Source organism: Rhinolophus sinicus, linkage group LG02 (genome assembly GCF_036562045.2).
Source record: "Rhinolophus sinicus isolate RSC01 linkage group LG02, ASM3656204v1, whole genome shotgun sequence".
NCBI classification, from domain to species: Eukaryota; Metazoa; Chordata; class Mammalia; order Chiroptera; family Rhinolophidae; genus Rhinolophus; species Rhinolophus sinicus.
This window is the reverse complement of record NC_133752.1, coordinates 71,267,673-71,289,520: the sequence shown is the minus strand read 5'-3', so window position 1 is coordinate 71,289,520 and position 21,848 is coordinate 71,267,673. Positions and strand designations below refer to the sequence as shown.

At 32.2% G+C, this 21,848-nt stretch overlaps 1 protein-coding gene across 28 annotated transcripts in view; it reads left to right on the top strand.

Moving 5' to 3' along the window:
• FIP1L1 (factor interacting with PAPOLA and CPSF1) overlaps positions 1-21,848 on the top strand; it is a 62,050-nt gene that overhangs the window by 28,343 nt on the left and 11,859 nt on the right. For 15 of the 28 annotated variants that reach the window (XM_074324550.1, XM_074324548.1, XM_019740127.2 and 12 more), the window contains 5 exons: positions 5,053-5,146; positions 6,810-6,966; positions 16,876-16,902; positions 18,929-18,983; positions 20,460-20,515. In XM_074324550.1, coding sequence (XP_074180651.1) covers positions 5,053-5,146; positions 6,810-6,966; positions 16,876-16,902; positions 18,929-18,983; positions 20,460-20,515 — 389 coding nt within the window. The remainder of the gene's footprint in view (positions 1-5,052; positions 5,147-6,809; positions 6,967-16,875; positions 16,903-18,928; positions 18,984-20,459; positions 20,516-21,848) is intronic. The other 13 variants (XM_074324547.1, XM_074324549.1, XM_019740136.2 and 10 more) reach the window with 1 other exon arrangement.

Genomic DNA, 21,848 nt, shown 5'->3' with positions numbered 1-21,848 from the left:
ATCAACTACTTTAAATTCTTTCTAGAGGAGAACAAAATGTAAATTTCTTCCTTGGGCATATAGTCCTCAATTTTGGCTATGTATTGGAATTACCTGGGGAATTTAAAAAAATTTCAGTAGTCTGGTGTGCACTCTGGGCATTGGGATTCTTAAAAGCTCCCCAGATGATTCTGATGTGCAAGCAGAATTGAGAACCACTGATTTAGAGACTGGATTCTGTCTTAGCATAAAGATTAAAATCAAATGTTAACTGAGCATCTTGGATTTTGAAGTAAAATGGTAGATTTAGCTGTAATGAGAACTGACATTTTATAGTATTTTAGAGCCTCACAGAGCCCTTTCCTATAGGTGATTCTCATTTAATTTATGTTCTTTGTCTCTTAGAAAGACTTTTTGTTGATAACCAGTATCAAAGGTGGACCATGTTAACTCTGTTGCAAGGAGATTGGTAGATAGTATATTTGCCAAATTGGAATCCTGCATATATTCTCTCTTCATTCTTTCTCTGCTCATGTTCTTCCCTCTATCTAAAATGTCTTCTCACACTGTGTGACTAAATCTATGTCTTTCGAGGCTCATCTCTTTATTAAGTAGCTTTAAAAAATGGTATACCAAGTTTTCATGCAGAATTGTTAACAGCCATCTGTTTAGATGTATGACTTGAGTTAGAGTAAGTGCATCTGTCTTTAACTTGGGAATATGAAATTGCCACATCTGACTTTTTTTTTTCCCGGAGAATATACTCTTGAACTATCTGCTGCCCAGTTCTTATTAGAAGCTCTGCTGTGAGAAAACAACATTAATAGATTTCTTCAAGGATATGTGCTTCATTCATTCATTTAGAATTGTGGTTCTGAACTTTGTTTGAAGCAGTAACGCTTTTGAAAATTGCTGCAAACTGGACTCTTGCCTGAAAAATACATGCATGCACATGCTTTTATATATATATATATATATATATATATATACACACACACACACACACACACACACACATATATTATATGTAACATATATATAGTATACGTATATGTATGTATGTGTGTATATATATATATATATATGTTCAGAGACCTGATCTCTCTGTATCCCAGGTATTCCAGTTAAGGACTCTTGCTCTAATGTACAGTTAAATCCTTAGATCGAGCCTGATGATTAAGAGGGCTGTATACTTAGACCACATTTTTTTGCTTCCCTGATTAAATTACTTTTATTGAATTGTGCATTATTGTTACGCTTCACCCAGTATTGAACATTTTGAGAAATAGCTCTGTGGAATTCACTTCTGTTTTCGTTATAGTAATATTGGAAACTGTCCTTATTTCAGTGTTTTTTCAAAGCATGAGATTGCAGTCCATTAGTGGGGTGTGAAATTAATTTGGTGGTCTCAACCACCAAATATTTCTTGGTTTTGTATTTTTTTTTCTGTTATAAATATTAATAAAATCACGTTTCATTTTAATGTTATTTTTCCTTTATAAGTACTGTTTCATCAAACTTTTGGTTTTTTATGTAATATGTGTGTACTGGATTGCTGTGCAAACTATTTCTTAAAAGACTGTTTTGTGGTCTTAAAAAGTTTTAAAGACTACTGTACTGTATCATACTTAAGATGGACTCAAAGAAGTTTTCTTGTCTTATTTCTCATCTGTAAAATGGGAATAATAATAGTTGCTACCTCATAGGGTTATTATAAGGAGTAAATACAGACAGTCCCCGCCTTACCGTAGTTTGACTTAACAAGTTTTTTACTTTATGGTGGCACAAAAGTGATATGCGGTCTGTAGAAACTGTGCTTTGAATTTTGATGTTTGCTCTTTTCCTGGGCTAGTGGTACGTGGCACGATGCTCTGTGGATGCTTGGCAGTGGCAGCTAGATGATTTTGCCCAGCTCTAGGCTAATGTAAGTTTTCTGAGCACTAGGCTAGGGCGGCAAAGTTATGATGTTCCATAGTGGAGGGGTGTTAAATGCATTTCAGCTTAACAATATTTAACAGTATTAATAGTATTACCAGAAAAAGCAGTCTTCAGAGATAATGCTTTGTTTTTATCTTACGCTCATTAAAAATTTTTGTTATTAGTGGTGTCCTTTATTTTGGCTATTAAAAAATAAGCTCAGAGATAAATTTGTGGCAAAAGATTAATAACTAACCTTTTGTCTGTCTTCCCTTGGCTTTGATTTTGTCATTTTTAAAATTTCTGTTGTATCTGTAAGCAGCCCTCGTACCCTTCTTTAATATCAGAATCATCAAAATACGACATTTTAATTTTAATACTAATTCTATTATATCAGAGATGTTTTCATACTCATCTGTGCCAGGAGGAAAGGTAGAGGCTCTTGTGAACGTTCACAACCTGTATTAAACTGTAGATTAATGAAACTGTATATCACTGTGGTTAGTTTCTCTTTTAGCTTTTTTACTGTATGACTGAGTCCAACAGAGAAGAGAATCTTGATGGCTGCATTCATTGTCTGCCTAATTGAACAAATTTGAAAGCCCAGTTAAACCTGTGCTACGTGGAAATCCAAGTTACAGAAAATCTTTAGTAGAGCAAAGCTCTACTAAGCCTTTTTATGTATTGAAATAAAAAGTACTACATCAAAAACTTGGAATAATACGGTTCTTCAATATTGTTTGCCATAAAGTTAGCATCAGAATAACATTGGATTGTTTATTTATCTGTTAAATATTATGTGCTTTTTGTTACTTCGGTACATACTTATGTATGTGTCATAAAATATTTCTAAACAAGATGGTAACCTTCACATTTCTGACTAAGATAAATTAATGTATATGGTAAAAATGCCATATTTTATGGAGGTGTCATTTTTATGGAAATGTAAGGAATTAAAAATTTCTGGGCTCCCTATAGAGATACATATTTTTTAAGGCTGATTTCTCTTTTCTGTGTATTTGGAAGCATAGTACTTGCTATTTTGAATCTTTAGTGATTAAATAATCCATTTAAAACTGAAAGAGTAATTGGACTCCTCTGGCAGTATTTAAGATAAACTTTATGAAATAAGTACTCCCATTTGCCCCAAAATGTTTAATAGCAGATGTCCTTAGAAGTCCATGGTGAAAGGTAATAGAAATCTTTGCCCTGGCACAAAAATTGGAGTATTATATCTAGATTTAATGTTTGCTACTTTTAACAGTTTAGAGATTTGTAATCCAAATTGCAAATCCAAACAGATTTGTGAGAATTTGTTCTGAATGGGAATAAATTTTAAAAGGTGGTAAGGGGAGACTCCAACAAATGGGAATAGAAAAGAATGAAAAAGGAAATAATAGAGTAGAAATGAAGATTTTTTACAATGAAGTCTGTGTAGCAATAAATGGTGAAGGAAAGAAATCCTGGCCTCAGAATGCACACCTTCATCTGTTAGGATGTTGAAATCTGAGATGTGTACATATATCAGAGAGCTGACGTATGTGCTTTGACATGAAATTTATAGTGGTCATAGCTTTGTAATTTAAGATTTAGGGGAAAAATAGGAGCAATATTTGTTTTATATGAGAGGTATTTTGATTTTTTTAGTGTATGAATATTAGTATAGCTTCCCAACTATATTGAAGGGTACAAGTTAAGTAAAATCACTCTTGATCTTTGAGATCACGAGGGAACTGAGGAAGTCAATGACCCAGGCATAAAATCAGAAAGACTTGAACATTTTTTGTTGTTGTTGTATTAAAATTATAGAGAACAGAAGTCTTCAGCAGGCAAGATGGTAAGTGGGACTTGACTATGTAAAGACGTTTGAAATACCATTGTGTACTTTTTATAGGGCTGTCTTTGTTTTTGTGAGCATAAATTTATGGGACTTTTCCAAGCTCCACTTGAGACAAACTTTCACTAATTCTTATTTTTCCAGAAGTCTTAAATTTCTCAAAGGCCAATTATTTTGCTGGAAGGCATGCATGATGTTTCAAGGGGAGGGTTCTGGAAGCTTTGGAGTCATACTCAGATTCGAAACTTAGTCTTGTCATTTATTACTGAGGTCAGTGACATAACTCTAGGCCCTAGCTTTATCATTTCTCACAAGTATACAGTAATTTTTTAAGTTAAGGGTTATCATGAGGTTTAGGTTTACTACGTAAGCATTCAACAAATGGTAGCTGCTGTTTTTAGTTATTTAAGGAACCTAACTGGTGACTGGAAGGATCTGTGGTACCCTGATTGTTTTACTTTTATAAACGTTTAAAGGTAGAATTGTTCAGAACTGAAATACAGATGAAGAGAAATTAATCTGATTCGTATCTGTTTTTCATTGCCTGTTGATTCCTATAGGTGACTTTTATATCTTGTTAAGCATACATACTTTTATAAAGTCCTTATCTACACTAAATGGCTTTCAACATTTTATTTTTTTTACTTTAACGTATTAGATTTTCTATTAAATTTAAGCATTATTTTGTGGTAGACTGTTTCCATCTACTCACCTACTTTCACGGATTGTAAATACAATTGGAGGTGGGGCAGGCATTACTTTTTTGAAGTTTTCTATCTAAAGGCAAGTTATCAGAAATGGAAAACTGGTTCCCTTTCTATGCTTTCTAAAGCTTGGAATAAATCACTAAGGAAATTGTCCTGTGTGTACTAAAATGAGTATTACTTCTTCTCAAGCCTTGTTGGGGAGTTTCTAAAATTTTCTCTAATAGAACTGTGGTGTGTGTTATAATTATAGTGGCCCAAAATTTTTATTCCCATTTGTTTAGCATTTGCTACCTGATTCAATTCCTCAAAGATAAATTCAGTTGGATTCTATTAAAAATAGTAAATTTAGAAGAAAACGTATAAAAATACTTAAAATTTAACATGATCATTGTTGGGTGTGTTGCTTTGAGCTTATTATAATAAAACAGTTTTTATGACAATGCAAAGCAGCGAGATCTAATTCAGTGAAGGTTTTTCACTGTGTATTGTAATCTGATTTTATTTTAAAGTACATTACAGAGGGTTTTAGATTTTATTTCTTACCTAATATTTTTATTCTTTTTCAAACATCTAGTTAGGTGAAACTGAATTGATTCAATTTTTATGTTACAGGAGATTACCTGGGGCAATTGATGTTATTGGTCAGACTATAACCATCAGTCGAGTAGAAGGAAGGCGACGGGCAAATGAAAACAGCAACATACAGGTTTAGTATTTTAAAATATACTTTTTAACTGAAAAATTATATGTATGTTCTAATTTATTCTATATGTATTCATAGTGCTATGTAACGGGGTAGGTGCTGCAAAAAGATATAAAATCTGGAATCAGTCACCTTTTTATTACAAAAGCTATTCCATTTAGAATTTATAACCTTTGGGTCTTTCATAGTAAGATTTCTTTTTCCTTGTTATAAACATAATAAATAGCCTCATTGGACAAAAAGAGGAAAATATGAGAAAACTTCAAAGAAAAAAATAAAACCACCCATAATTCTACCATCTAAAGTTAACCACTTTTAACATTCTGGTATATCTCTTCCTTGTCAACTTAGCAAGATTGGGATACTATTATATTTTTGTGTATCTTTTTTTTTTTTTCCATTTGAAATTATCACTTACATTTTCCCATATTAAAAATATGATTTAAAATCTCTTCATGATAGCTTTATTGTATGGGTGTAGCATAATTTAATGTGTCATTTTGGGGGAAGTAGATTGCCTTTGTTTTCAAGTGAAAGAATGAAGGAAGATGAGTTATTTAGTAACTTGGCTAATTCAAATTAGAGCTTTAGCAACTGAGTTTCAGCTTTTAGCTTGGCCACACTTTATTACTTATTTCCTTTTTCTTAGTCTTTTCCAAAGTCTTTTGATTTTTATTACCTTTAATAAATTAGTCATGTAAAATGTTCTTTTTAGCATCTTTAAAGGTAAATCATTTCCAAAATGAAGATAGTCCTCTTTTGCCCTACCATTGAAATGCTATGATTTCTTAAAATCTGTTCCCTACTTTAAAAAATAGCTGATCAGCATATGCCTTACAGAAATTACTGTACTTAAATGTAGGAAATGTTAACAAAAGGAAGGATTATATGTTTAAATGATACGTGTTAGCCTATCAAGGATTTGAGTATAAGTTAGATATACAGTATTATGTTGCCTGTTTTTGCTGTTTCCCAAATGTTGTTTGCACATTAAGATCCATTAGGGAGCTTGTCAAAAATCCAAATTTCTAGGTGCCACTCTCCTGTAAATTTGATGCCTGTCCCTTACCTGTTCACACAGATCAGTATTTTGTGTACTTTTACTTTTCAAGTATAAACCCTTGTTCTTAAAGGTACAAGGGTCACATGGAAAAGTTGTTTATATATCTGGCTGCCTGTTACTTGCACCCTGTTGATGCATGCTTTACCTTCTCTTCCTTTGCGACCTGGTAGTGACAGGCCCTTGTACAGTAAATGTCTGGTTCTGTTGCCATGTTAATTTCTTAATGCTGGTATCTGTGATTGATCATTGCCTTAATTTGAACAGTTAAACTTTGCTTGGGTGACAAAAATAATACATGTTACATTATATTTATAAAGTACTTGTCTCTTGTTTAAAATATTTTTATCACGTAATTATTTCTTATTAACCATTTTTTATAATGATTCAGTTTTTCCTACGCTTTGAATATGTGTGATTATATACTCACATCTGTGTATATACACACATAGCACACACAGAGAAAAATTAGTCGCACCTCCCCAAAATACGTGTATGTGAATAAAACTTTATTTTGTTTCTCAGATTAATTGTAATTAATTTACTGAGTTTAATTCAGATAAGAACATTTATTCATCTTTTCAATAAATTATGCTGTAATTTTAGGTCCTTTCTGAAAGATCTGCTACTGAAGTAGACAACAATTTTAGCAAACCACCTCCTTTCTTCCCCCCGGGAGCTCCTCCCACCCATCTGCCGCCGCCTCCATTTCTTCCGCCGCCTCCCACTGTCAGTACCGCTCCACCTCTGATTCCACCACCAGGTAGGTTTGGAGGAAACAACCTGTGAGTGTTTCTTTTATTTTGAATTTAACAATTAAAATATGTGTTTGAAAGTATCTTCATTGATTGCATTGCATTGAAAGTAATAGATATGAAATTGATTATGTTAGATCTTCAGTAGATTCACACTGAAACAGATACATACATGTCTTGCTGTTTCAGCAAAGAACAGAGACAGTGCTAACATAGAGAAGAATGTACAGGACACTAAAACCATGTTCCAAAAGTATGATGGTGATCCCCAAACTAAAGTTGCTAATTGTATATTTATAAATCCATATTGAATTGTAAACTACATTAACTTGTTTTGAAGAAAAAAAATCAAAGATACTTTTATCATTGGAGTAGGTTAAAAAAAAAATTACATCCTATGAAGAGATTAGAATGAAAATCTCAGTCTGGTCATTTTTATATACTGGTTTCCTTGTAAGACACTGCTTCTGGGTGCCAAGTACCTGGTATTTAACTTCTTTTAAATGAGACAGAAAATTAATGTAAGTTTTAATCAGATTTTTAGCCACTTTTGATTATTTATTAAAAACTAGATTAGTGGCAATAGAGAAAATATACAGCTAATCCCTAAATTTTATACTTTTTTCTTTTTATCCAGTGGCCTTGGTTTTTTATTCCCAATAAACTTTCAATATTTATCCCCCTTAACCAGTTTTTAATGAAACTAACAAGATCAATTGAGATAATTATAATTACTTTTTTCTAGGAAGAATGCCGATAGTAAATAATAAAAATTAGCTGTTGGTCCTAATTAGAATTACATGTGTAATATATGTTAAGATTTGCTTTAGTATAAAATTAGTTTATACTAAAGAGCCATGTCATGTCCACTCACTCACTTTGCATTTACAAGAGAGCTGTCTTTGTTTTAAGATGCCACTTACGGTCAGAGTACTGAGGCAAATAAAGTATCTGACTAGTACTTCCCTTAGTCATCTTCGGCCCTACAATCACACCTTTAATTCCCTTCTGTTGTCACCTCTGCCTTCAAAAGGTATAAGAAAATTATTGTGAAAAGTGACTCTGGCTTTAGAGAATCTGTTGTGTCAAAAATAGAGGAAGGAAAGACCTAATAGATTAGAGGGGCTTACTCTAGACAACTTCTAAAGTTCAATGAATTTCTTGTTCTAGTAATTTTTGTTCTGAAACCATTCAGAAGTTGTGATTGGACCCACGATTCTTAGGTGTTTAATATGGTGAGAATTAACTAAATAAAAAGGGAAGGTAATGAGGATTAGTGTTTGGTAAATGAGTTCTTTGTCCTCTGTAAACAATAAAATGTAGAAATAGTTAATTTTGAACATATTTGATTTAATGAGACCAAAAGTTGATCAATATATGTGATAATAGTCCTTATGCTAGATTGCTTCTGTAATCTTTTATTTAAACTTTACTAGGTACTAAAAGTGATTTAAAAAAATTTTCTTACTAGCTTATACAGTATATAGCAGATGGCTAACATAATTCAACAGTAGCTGTTTATTAAAGTGAGAGAGAGATGATGATACGAATTAATGATGAAAAAATACCTCACTGGTATAAGAATATTTAATAGCTCCAGAAGATACTGCTGCTAGGCAATGGCGTTATCTGGTAGTAGGCTTTTTTTCAAAATGATAGAATTACTCCCATTTCTTTGCCATGTAACCTCTGTTTATAAAGATAACAAATCTTTTAATAACGTTTAGATTATCTGTGGTATTATACTATTAACAGATTATTTTTCTGTTGCATAAGCTATTCATTTCATATTTAGTTTTCAACTAAATATGCTCTACATATTTTAAATACCTATCCAGATTTCCTTGATACTTACTTCAATTATGTTTCCATGTTGTGTCAGCATTTAAGGAATACAAATTCCGATAAATTCTAATGCTGGTTTAAGCAATTCCTAACTGGTTTATTTGCCGGAGTGAGGTGAGGGAAGATATTTATTAATTTATATTAAAACCAAATATTTGTAAGTTGAGGCTAACTGAATTACTCATCTTTACTAGATTGTGAGTTGTTGAAGAGAGCGTAGGACTGTATTTTCATCTGTGTTTCCCCACCGTGCTAATCGCAGACATCTTAAGTATACTTGACATTCCCTAAATATGTTAGCTAATTGAATTAAAAGCATATTTATGTATCTGTAACACGGGGTTTTTCAGGTTGACGGTTGGTACGGTCAAACAGGCACTTACCACTCAGAATGGGCACTGGCTTTAAACAACACTATGGCTGCATAGACACATGCAAGCTGAATGTAGGCCTTGATTAAAGCCACATTTTCAGTTGCCATTTACCACAGAACCACATGATTACAGTATGTTCTATTGAGTTTGCCGTAATTTAGATCACCTTATGAATCATAAGCAGCTAATGAAAGAAAGCTGTGGCTCAGGAGTCTTTTTGTAAGTATTGCCTTAATAAGTAAACTCCTTTTTTCTTAGAGAAACCTTGGGTTTTCTTTTTGCTTTGTTGAGAAATACTAAAAGGAAAAAAAATAATTTGAGAATTTAAACATATTTAATGTTGCCTTTGTTAACATTAGCTTTAAATGCTAAGTTTTTAAAACTATCGTCCTGTGTATGGTTAGACAAAGAAGTCATGATATATTATGCCCATATTTTGGGATGCTACCAGTTTTTTCAAAAATAGGGTTACCATGTGTCCAGATTTGCCTAGAAAGTCCTACGTTACACCTTTTATCCCAGCATAATTATTATTCCTTCAGAAATGCTCTGTTTTGGAGGATAAAATTTATAGTCAGCTCTATATTTGGCTAATTGTGTAAATTGATAGTTACCCCTTAGCAATGATGAGATAATAGAGACAATGCTTATTCAAGAGACTGTAACATAGTTAACAGAATAGGAGAGGTATATTGATTCCTCTCCCCCTCAAACACATTCTACAAACATACACGAAACCTTGTTAATAACAGAAAACAAAGGATTTCTGGTCACAATAGATTTGTATGAAAAGTTAGAGGAGTAGTTTCTATTAATTTTTTCCCCCAGAAATATATTAAGTGTGGTTTCATGCTTTCACTGAGTAATAATAGAAATAATAGCTAATATTTATTGAATGCTTACTATTGAAGGCACTGGCACTTCTTATATTGTCTCAATTTTAATGTTGACATCTGAAGTAGATATTACTCTACTTTTACAGATGAGAAAACTGGGGCTTAAGAAATTTAGATAATAGCTAGAAAAGTAGCAGAACCAGAATTCTGTTGCAGTCAGTTTTGCTCGAAAGCCGTTTTCATTAACTATGTTGAACTGAATCATTACCTGTGTCAAGAAAGCTATATTGTTGGATTATGTGTATTCATCCCAAAAATGTGTTTTAAAAGCTTTTTTTTCCTTTTTAAAGTATTTCCTTGATGTTGAAATACATGCATATATATTTGTGGGTAGGGAAGTTCAGGAGATTGTAAAGAGGAGGAATCAGATTTTGTTTTTGAAAATCCAGCTAACTGAAGTTTTGCTATTTGCCTGATTTGTTTTAAGTCTATGTTTACTGAATAAACTAGTTTAATTTACTAGAAGAAAAAATGTAAAATTGGAAGGATTGATTTATAGAGTAGTTGATTTTGTGGGTTTTTTTTATTGTGGTAAAATATACGTAACAAAGTATTTATCATTTTAACCATTTGTAAATGTACAATTCAGTGGCAATAAATACATTCAGAATGTTATGCAACCATCGCTACAATCTGTACTAAAACTTTTTCATCATCTATAACAAAAACTATGTGCTCATTAAACTATAACCCATTGCCACTTACGCCAGTCCTGTGTAGCCTCTCTTCTTTCTTTCTCTATGAATTTGTCTATTCTAGGTACCTCATATAAATGGAATCATTCCATTTATCCTTCTGTGTCTGACTTACTTGTTTTTAAATAAAATAATTAATGATTGTAAATTTTTAAACTGTCAACCTATATTACATTTTATGGTAGAATTTTAATTTAGGCTTTTAAATGTTAATTTACTTTAGTGTCATCATATTTTGTCTTCTTTTTTTAATGATGGAGTTTATTAACACAGACAAGGCATACTCTGTTTAACTCATTTCTTGTTACATTAATCTGTGTTAAGGCTCATGTGACTGGTTCTGTATGTCTTGGGAAAAATTGAAATCTAGTTCAGGAGTAGAATTCTACTTTGAAGAAAGCCCTTTCTTTGCTTTATGGTGATGTAACTGAACTAGTCTGGACCACAGACAAGCCATCCTTTTTTTAAAGGTTGGATATAGGGTTTAGCTGTTTATCTAGATTTCAAAATGAGTAAGATTCAGCATTTTAGAAGGAATTAGATTCCTTCCCAAAAGACTGTCAGGTACATCGCTGTCTTATTAGTCACATAATACTACACATTATATGAACTTAAAAATCTTGTTTATTTCTTAAATATCTTGATTTTGGGTTAGCGATGATACATGGGGTTAGGGAGAAAAGCAGCTCATGTCTGGAGTCTTTCTGCAGTTCTTGCAAGGCCTGCCACGTCTTTAGATTATTTTTCTGTTAGGAATCTGGTTCCAACACACTGGCTCTTAAAATTTTTTTGGTCACAGACTCCTTTACACTCTTAAAAAAGCAGACCCCAGCAAGCTTTTATTTGTGTTACGTCTATTTTTTTGTATTAGATATTAAAACAAAATATTATATTTAAAATACTTATTTTAAAAATACTCATAGTAATAAATCCATTATATATTAGCAGTAAGACATTTCTTAAAAAATTGGTTTTCCAGAACATCAAAAAAACATTTAGTGCAAAGAGTGCCATTGTTTAACACTGTTGCAAATCTTTTTACTTGTGTGGCTTAATAGAAAAAAGCTGGATTCTCCTTCTTGTTTCCTTGTTAAATCTTGTAATTTCACATGTCATGTAGCCGCTGGAAAACTTCTACATTTGTAAGATAATGAGGGTGAAAATGGCAAATTACATAGTATTTTTATGAAAGTAGTTTTGACCTTGTGGATTCCTAGAATGGTCATAGGGACCCCCAGGAATCTCCAGGTAACACTTTGAGAACTGTTCCTTTGGCAGAAGTTTGGCTTATATTAGATGAATATTATTAGCACCCTTGAGGAAGTACAATTTTGACCCTTTAACTGAAAAGCTATTCCATGAATATAACATTTATTAAGCTTATTTTATAGTTCCATGAAGATTTTTTTGTTTTCACACAGCAAATCTGCTTATTAACTGATGCTGTTTGCGAAAAATGTAAGCATTTCAAAAATGTATTACATGGAAGTACCTCTGCAAAAGAATTCCTTGAAGTTTTTGAGAACTGTACTCATTTTCTCTTGTTTTGTTTTTCTATATTTAGAAAACTTAACAGTCTGAGTATTTTTAATAAACTGAAAATAGAGAATAATGCTAATTATCCGTAATAAGTAGTATATTCTGGTACAATAAAAATTAATTTAAATGTAACTTTAATAGAAATTGAAAGCTTCTTTAGGATGTTGAATTTTAGTGTCTTTTTTTCCCCATGGATGCCCCCTTTATAATAGTTATATTTTTAATATACCATAGATGCTGCTTTTATAGAATTTAATTAAAATTTAATATTTTCCTTTTGTTTGTGTGACTCTTCCAACCATTTTGTGATTATATATGAGCTTATAAAGATCAATTCTTTTATAAGTTCTTTGCAAAAATACTGACTTTTCTATACGAGATGTTATTTGTCTAATAGAATTTTTATTTTCTGTAGCCTGTAGATTATTTTATAAACTAGAGGATTAAGGGATCCTAATAAGGATGAAATAGTTTATTACATTTATGGTTAGCAAAAAATCATCTTTTTTACCTGTTAGGTATAGACTTTACTATGCTGGTAACTTTTTGTTGCTTTAAGTTTTGCGACCATAGTGCCTTTGGACATTTTTTTTCCTTTTAAAATTACCTCCATTCTTTTTTGTACTTTATAATTAATTTTTACTTTAATTATTAAAAAAGTTTTATATTATTACATACTCTCTTTTTTTTTAAAGAGTAGATGGTAGGTGATATATGTGTGTGTATAGTATATAATTTTAAGAATACTCATACATTGAAAAGCATGTGGATGAAGGTGATATTTAATGATTTTATAAATCTTGACTTTTTGTATTGTACTCAATTTTTTTGTGCAAAACTTACATATGAGCTTAATGACTTTGAAGCAGAAATCATTAGAGACTTAAGAAAAGTGATTGAGTTTATTTATTTATAACATAATAATGCTGTTGAAATTTGGAACTTACCAGTGAGAAATAGGAAGGAAGCATAGTTCACATAATTCTGCCATGCTTTTTTTTTTTTTCACATTTGAATAGAGAAATGATAGGGAGTTACTATATGTAATGATTAGTTATTGCTTCATAACAAATTGCTCCAGAATGTAGTGGCTTAAAACAATATGTTTATTATTGAACAGTTTTTGTGTGTTAGGAATATGGGACATTTAGCTGGGTCCTCTGCTTCAAGGTCTGTTACAAAATTTGAGATGGTCATCTCACAGACTTGACAGAAAGGATTCATCTACAAGTTCATTCACCTCTTTGTTGAATCTTTTCAACATGGCAGCTTGCTTCATCAAAGCCTGAGTGCTGAGAAGATAATAGAAGATACCAGCAATGTTGAACTCACTGTCTCTTGAAACCTAGTCGTGGAAGTGACATCCCATCATTTTTGCTGTATTTTGTTTGTTAGAAAAAAGTCATTATATCCAGCCTGCACTCAAGGGAAGGATATAAATACACCTATAAAAAGGCATAAATACCCAGAGGCAAGGATCATTGGAAGCCATGTCAGAGGCGGCCTATTACATAGCTCTTTTTCGCCTTAGTCATACAAAATAATGATGGGATACATTGAGAATGAGGTCATAGATAATTTTTATTCAGTTTTTATTTGTTGTTGTCGAGTGCAGAGCTTTTTAATTTTGTGAGAATTAAAAAATACAAAAAACATTTAAATTCCTTTTAATATGTTTTGCAGGACTGCTGCCTTTCTGTTTCTTTGCTTCAATTCCTTCAGTCCCCCAAATAGGATTTCAGGTCCCCCTACCCTCATGCTTTACAATTAAGTACTCTTAATTGTTGTATACTGGAAAAATTAAATTCTTTTCTTTTTCTTTTGAGGATGCCAGATAGTATAGGCTGTCATGCCAGCTGTATGACTTTATTTCAAAGTGTCACATGCTTTGTTTCATAAAAATTTGGAATGGAGTTTATTTGACTTATATTGACCATTGAGGTACTCAGCAGTGCAAAAGAGAAGTTTAGAGTCTAATCCAGTGATTCTCAATGCATAGTCTCTGCTCAACAATGTCATCATCTCCTTGTTAGGAATGCAGATTCTCTGGCTGCACTCCAGACCTACTGAGACAGAAATTCTAGGGGAAAGACCCAGCAATCTGTGTTTTAACAAACTCTCCAAGTGATTCTGATGATCACTAAAGTTTCAAAATCACTAATCTGTTCAATCCTGTTAGAACTTGAATATTACTTTTCCAAAAGCTTTTGGCCAGTACTAGAAATCTGACTTTTACCACGGTTAAAATAAGGCTTTCCAGGAAAATAAACATTTTTTTCCTACTTATTTTACAGATAGAGGATGCAGAAAAGAAACACAATACTTGTCTTGTGTATTTCAAGTCTGTTGGCTAGGCGGCACATGTGTTAGCCAGGAAGGTGAGAGTGTTGAGGGAGAGGACAGGGATTTTTGAGACAAGTTTTTTTCTTTCCTTACACTATTTCTCTTTGTTAACAAAAGTCAAATACTAAATAATGATTTTTAGATAAGAATTATGTTGGCCTACCATTATATGTTAAACTGTCTTAGTTGGATTTTAAATATACATTTGATAATTGTCTGAGAATTGATTGTATCGTGTTTGATCAACTTTATAGTTAAGTTTCAGTGAACATTTACTAATAAAGATTTACATTGAAATATCTTAGGTGAAGTAGAGGTCTCACAAGAAGGGCCTTTTCTAGTTCTGGCGTTAGATACTGATTGGAAAGGCATCTATATACATAGTATGATTTTTCTTTGTGTCCTTAATTCCTTCCAGTTGATATTTTTAAAAATCTACCCGATGATATTATTGTAGTAAAATTCAAATTAAAAGCAGGCTATAATTTTAACCACCTTTATAGCATAATTAACAATTTAGTTCTGTCTTTTATCATTGATGTTTTGTGACATTTTGACAACTTAAATGTTTTGAGGAATAAATTTTGAAAGGGCTGACTAGTAATTTCTTAGTTATTTTGCATGAATTCACATTGTAGTAAGCTGTAGTGAGCATTAGCCAAAATGGTAAAGTTATTAGGATTACAGAGTGGGTTGCTGAATTTGATAGTCTTTACCTTACACACCTAGAAAATTATCATGTGTTTAAATGTGAAAACTAGGGTTTAAATGTAGTCACATAGTGAAATTCAGTAGTGCTCTAAAAAAAAAATCTATTTTAAAGAAAATCAGGTCATAGTAAATATTAAGAAAGTTTAGTACGCTCTGCCTTTCTTACTTTTCCAGTTTAGTTTGGTGTCTGGGATTTTGCTGGCTTGTAGTGTTTGCTGGATTATTTTAGCTTAGTAATTTAGGAAGCAGCAATGTAACCTCAGGATGGATGAGAATTGCCATTAAGTGTAGATCAGTTTAGTAAATTTATGGAGGCCTAATGATTTTTGAAACATCATGGCTGCCTTACATATCTTTTTCAATCTTGTTGGTTTTGTAAATTTAGCATATCCTTTTATTCCATGGGTGGTTAAATCAGGTGCTTCATTCTCCATTTTAAGGCTACTCCCTGCCTTAAAATCTTTTTATATAAACCTCTTATTCTGGTAAAACATAAGAAATAATTTTTGAATAAATTATTAGCAGATGTTTCCATTGATAAGAATACATTTGAAAGCAATTCTGTTTTCATTTTCCCCCCATATATTTACTGAATGAATTAGAATATTTTTCCTCTTTTGGACTAATTTTGATACAGTTTTTAAGATAGGATTTAGTAAACCATTTTGGCTGTGTTGAAGTTATTTATGGTATAAAATGTCCATGAAAAAGTTTTTAATTTTTTCTATTTTCCTACTCATGTCATTTTTCTTCAAACAAAAAGTTGTTACAGTTTGCATGCCACATAAGTTTTACATTAGGATTTAAGGGCACATTTGACCAATATAAGTTTAGAATGTTTCTTCATACACAGTTTATTTCTTAGTTTATGTGTGCAAATTAGTGAGAGTCACTCAAATTAGTGTTTTGTGACACCCATAGAAGTAAATCCTCCACACCTTAATGTGCCCTGGGGGTGTATATATATGAATTGGCCGTGCCCCTTGCTCTGCTTCCACAAATCAAGGGAAGTAAACTTTCCCCACTCCTGTCAACAACAAACAGTCCAAATCAACACTTGAATGTCCCACAAAAGTTTACTAAATGAGTATCCCTCATCCTCAGAGTTACCTTGTACTACCTACAGTATTAAAGAGCCTATTGATCAATTTCCCTATTAAAATAACAAAATCAGATGTTGATTATCAAACTTAGTGTTAATTTCATGGAGTTTGATATTTGTGTATGCACAAGTGTGCTTTTTAAGTTGATGTCTAAGTTTGTTTGTGATTACAACTTGTGGGGGAAACCTGTTACCAAGTTGTTAGACTTGGTTTTCATCAGGAAGTCAGATGTTATACTTAAATTGTTGGTCCTCGGCAAGAAAACAGAATGCTTCTCTTGAGTGAGGAAAATGAGACGAGGGGTTTTATTTCAAAGAGTTTTTTTTTTTTTTTTTTTTTTGGTGATGGCATAAATACATAACAGGTTATAAAATCCAGTTACTATATTAAATTTCATCACTTGTTTTTTAGGTATTCCAATAACTGTACCACCTCCAGGTAAAACTTTTTCCATGTTTTCTCCATCATTGTTAATAAACATGAAATTTCAAGCCTATAGTTACAGGAGGGACAGTGTTGATATGGTTAGAATATGGAATAGGCTATTGGGATTTCAAGGTCCTATTTTCAGCTCTGCCTTTGCTTCATTCCAGTTTTGATTAAGATATTTAGTTTTCTTATATCTGTCTTACCCATTTCTGTAGAAATAGAGATTTTGAAAAAATTCTCACCATATCAATTGGTTGAAGAAAACAATATAGGATATAAAATAACATTTTTATTAAAATTTTTTCAGACCAGGGATTTTTTTTTATATGATAAAGTGGATGCAACAGAAAAGAAAGAGTATTTATTTTGACTTTATCATGGTTTCTGATTTTTATACCCTGCTGGCATAACTCAGTATCGTGAGAAAAATATGTTCTGAACCACACAGTTTAGGTAGATTGACAGTTGGTCAGATGGTTGTCTAAGAGTGGTGATTAAATTGTTCATTGTTGTAATGGTATGATCAATAGTTTATACATGGTCCAGTGATTTTTACATTTTTTTCAGTTTTGTTTTTTATTTTTGGTAGTGTGATGCAAATGTTATAGCAAGTGTGTTTACTGAGGTCAGCATTAAAAGCCAAATAGAAACAGAATGAGAAGTGACAGTGCTTGGAAGGGTGGGTCTAAATTCAAAATGACCTTCATAAACAAAAATAGTGGTTTAGGTAGCACAGGCGAGTATACAAATTTAGATATGGAATAGTCACTGATTGTGTATGAATGTGGCTAAAGAAGACTCACCAGGAAAAGTCATAAAGGAATCATTGCTGTGTCTTTTTAGTTTAAAGAGAAATGTGATTGTATGACTGTATAAAATAGGATTGTGGATTCTAGGACTGATGTGGTAATTGCTAAACTGTATACTAAGATTTTTAATGGAGGACGTATAGATCCTAAAACTGGATACAGTGAAGATGAGCATGGTGAATTTGAAACAACTGGAAGCAAGGCCAGTTGGAAGCAACTGGACTTTTGAGAAAGGTTAAGAGACTGGGATTCATTTTAACATAGAATATTAAAAAGGAGGCCTAAGTGGAAGTGTTTTCAAATATGTAGAGGGTGATAGAAAATATGACAATAGATTGTTTTTTGTCCTTATTCAGGACAGCATATGAATTGTAGTCTGAGAAATTTGATTTATATAATTTAATGCATTTCCTAATAGTAAGAGTTGTTAACATTTGGAAGGGATTGGTATTTTAAGGAATTAGTATCTTAAGTTGTGGAATCTTAAAGTCTTTTGTTGGGATGTTTTATTGCCTATCTGAATTTGAAAGTGTAGAGTAGATTAATTGTTAAAGTCCCTTTTAGCCATATTCTGTGGTATTTCATTTAGGTATTGTGAATTATTGTGAGAATGCAGACCTCATGATATAAAAGGTGCAAAATATTTTCGTTCCAAAGTAATGCAAAACTACATTATGTGCCTTTCTTTGTAAAATAGTTTTTTAGGGTTGTGCTATTTAAAACATACTTTATGATGGATGTTCTCAGCCTTAAGCATTTATTACATCTGGTAAAATTTTATTTATAAATTATACATTTTAAGGAACTTTCTATATAGCTAAAACTCAAAACATTTTTTGAAAGAGGTAAATGTATTTGCTTTTCTTCTAAAATATATCAAGTATAACATATCTGGTGGCAACACTACTACTGTTTTATATATGAAAAGGTAAGGCATTGAGATTAACTTTCTCATACTCACAAAATGGGCTGTGTGTGGTGCTGAAAATAAGACCGGGTGTCCTGACTCCCAGTTTGTGCTCTGTGTATTAGACCAGACTGTTCATTTAAAGTTTTATTACTCTAAAATCTGTTTATAAGTTTAAGCTCCATTATTTTCTGTCCATTATAACATAGAGAAGCATGTTATGTCCCCAGAGAAATTTAGTGATATACAACTTTGTTTCACTCTTGACATTAAATGTACATTCTCTTAACTTTTTTTATCTTATGATTGAATGTTTCAGGTTTTCCTCCTCCACCAGGCGCTCCACCTCCGTCTCTTATACCAACAATAGAAAGGTAAATCATTGTGGCTACTGTAAATTTTTTTATCATTGATAGGCTTTTGACAGAAGAATCATATACGTATCTTGGTAATATTTTCAAAGATGTAATTTTATAAACAGTAATACATGTCTTTTAATTTGTTTAAGTCTAGATCTATGATAGTTATTTTATAATAAGATGTTGGACCTACAGACCAATAACAAAACAGGAGGAAAAAAACATAAATGATAGTATTTTGAAATGTCATCTTTTGATTTATGACACACTGATTAGAAACTTCTAATGGTAAAAACTTGGCATAGTCAGTTTTGTGGGAAATACAGGTAATCATGAATAATGCATGTCTTTTAGGATTAAGTAAGGACAGCTATTATCAGGGACCATAGTAAAGGAAAGCTACCTTATTCCTTGATACCTTGCTGTAACTCAGCTTCTACAAAGGAGGATTGGATCTGTTCTGCATGGCAGTAGCCTTATTTTTATACCCTGCACTTATGGGTTATGTTAGAATGCTGTTTTCTCACATAAACAGCATATTACTATTTTTATGAAAATAGATGACTCATTTCAAGATAGAAATAAAAATGTCTCTAAAGGGGGACCAAAATTATTAAAACATGTTTTACATTAAATAAAAGAATATCTCAGGGATGGCAATATGGTGTTTAACAACATAGGCTTTGGAATCACACAGGCTTGATTCAAATTTACCTTCCTAATTTCTCAGCTTTGTGTTGCTAGGCAAGGCTCATTACTAGTCTTTGAGATTCAGTTTTTCACCAAATAGGGTTGATAGAATTGTGAAGGTTAAAACAGCTAGTGAATATAAAGCATCAGCATAATTCTCGGGAGATAGAAATTACTGATAAATGTTGGCTATTATTATTTCCTCTCAAATAGCAAATAAATTCAATAAAAATAGTATATTTCTGAAAAAGTGATTCAAATTATACAAAAAGACAGGAAAATTGTGAGAGCATTACATTAATAGCATCAAACTATGCATATGATTTTCAAAAAATATGATTAAAATTGTGAGAACATAAGCATTTAATTTGATTAAATCCTTGTTAAATATATATTTGTTTTCTCAGTCAAAATGTTAAAAAGTATTATTTGTTGATCCTGTCAGTGGGGCTGAATTTCTGACTTATAACCATTAAAACTAGTTTGTTTTAAGACTAAATTTTAACTAAGTCTCAAATTTTCTAGAGCCTCATAGTTTCTGTTATCTTGTGAGTTGTGCTGAATTGATTGGATTATTCACGTTAAATAGTATTAGCAAACTATATTTTTATTTACAAATGGGTGTTAGGTTTAGTATTTTGGAAGGTTAAAAAGCCTGTGTCTTTAGAATTAAATAAAATTACGTAATTAAAGCTTATCAGTATATTATGGATAAATAAAAGTCATAATTCTCCCTTTATGTTTTGCATTTGCACCGAAGTATTAAAATTCAGCACATAAAAATACATTTTTCTTCAACAGTGGACATTCTTCTGGTTATGATAGTCGTTCTGCACGTGCTTTTCCATATGGCAATGGTAAGTTTTAATTTTAATTACCAGATTAAATTTGAATCAATAAAGTACTTAAATATTTCCATAGCAATAAAAACTTACTTCCATGGTTTAAAATACTATCCTACAGAGCAATTAAAAAGTATTAACTGAAGGAATAACTAGGTCTTACATATATTACAGGTTACTTAACAGAATGATTTTTATTTCCTTATCAATTGTACTTTTAAAAGTTAACGGATGGTAATACAACATGGATATTTATACCATGTCTTTTTCTAAAAGGATTTAGGATTTGTCACCAAATTGCCTCAGTCTGCATTGTCCGTAATCTCTGTTTCTTGCCTCAGAGCATCCAGCTAGCCTTGTTCTCATCGTTCCCCCTCACTGATTTATCTTTTCTTGCAGATCGTTTGGCTAGGTCCTCTTTCATGTTCATTCCTGACTACCCATTCTAAGGCCTTCTCATACCACTTTCTGCTTAGATCTCTTGATCATTTATTCATTTATTTTAAAAGTGCTGTGCATTGTACTACGTTTTAGTGATACAGTAAAGTAGACATAGGCATAGGCTTGCCCTTATCAAATTTATAGGTTAGTGAGTAAACCGCCAGGTGATAGAAGAGGGTATCATGGGAGCATAGTGCAGGAGTCTGCCACTTTAGAGGGATAGAACCATAGATGATGTGATTTGGAGTTCAAATTATGTTCAAAGACATGGAGGTGAGAGAGAGAGAGCATGGTAGGCGTGTACAGGATGCCATGAGGAATACCTAGCAATGAGAGGAGATCATGCAGGGCCTTACAACCATGCTATAGAAGAGTTCCCACCTTATTCAGAGGGCGTCAGGAGCAGTTTAGTTTTATGCCAAGTTGTGAAATTGCTAGATTTACATTGAAGAAAGGTCCATTCTGGATGCCTACTGTGAGGAAATTGTGGATTTGTAGAGTGAGCAGAAAGGTGAGAACAAGAAGCTGTCGGAGTCCAGTCGTGTGCTGCATAATGACGTGTCAGGGACGGACTGCATATATGACTGTGGTCCCATAAGACTTTAATGGAGCTGAAAAATTCCTGTTGTCTGGTCACATTACAGCCATCGTAATGCATGACTCACGTGTTTGTGGTGATGCTGGTGTAAATACACCTGCTGTGCTGCCAGTCGTATAAGTATAGCACGTACAGTTATGTACAGTACATGATGCTCGATAATAAAGACTTTGTTACTGGTTTGTATTTACTATGCTTTTTGTGATTATTTTAGAGTATACTCTTTCTACTTAAAAAACAAAAAGTTTGCTGTAAAACAGTATGTCGGGTTACACCAGCAACGGCTTCATACATCTTGTGCTTACTTCA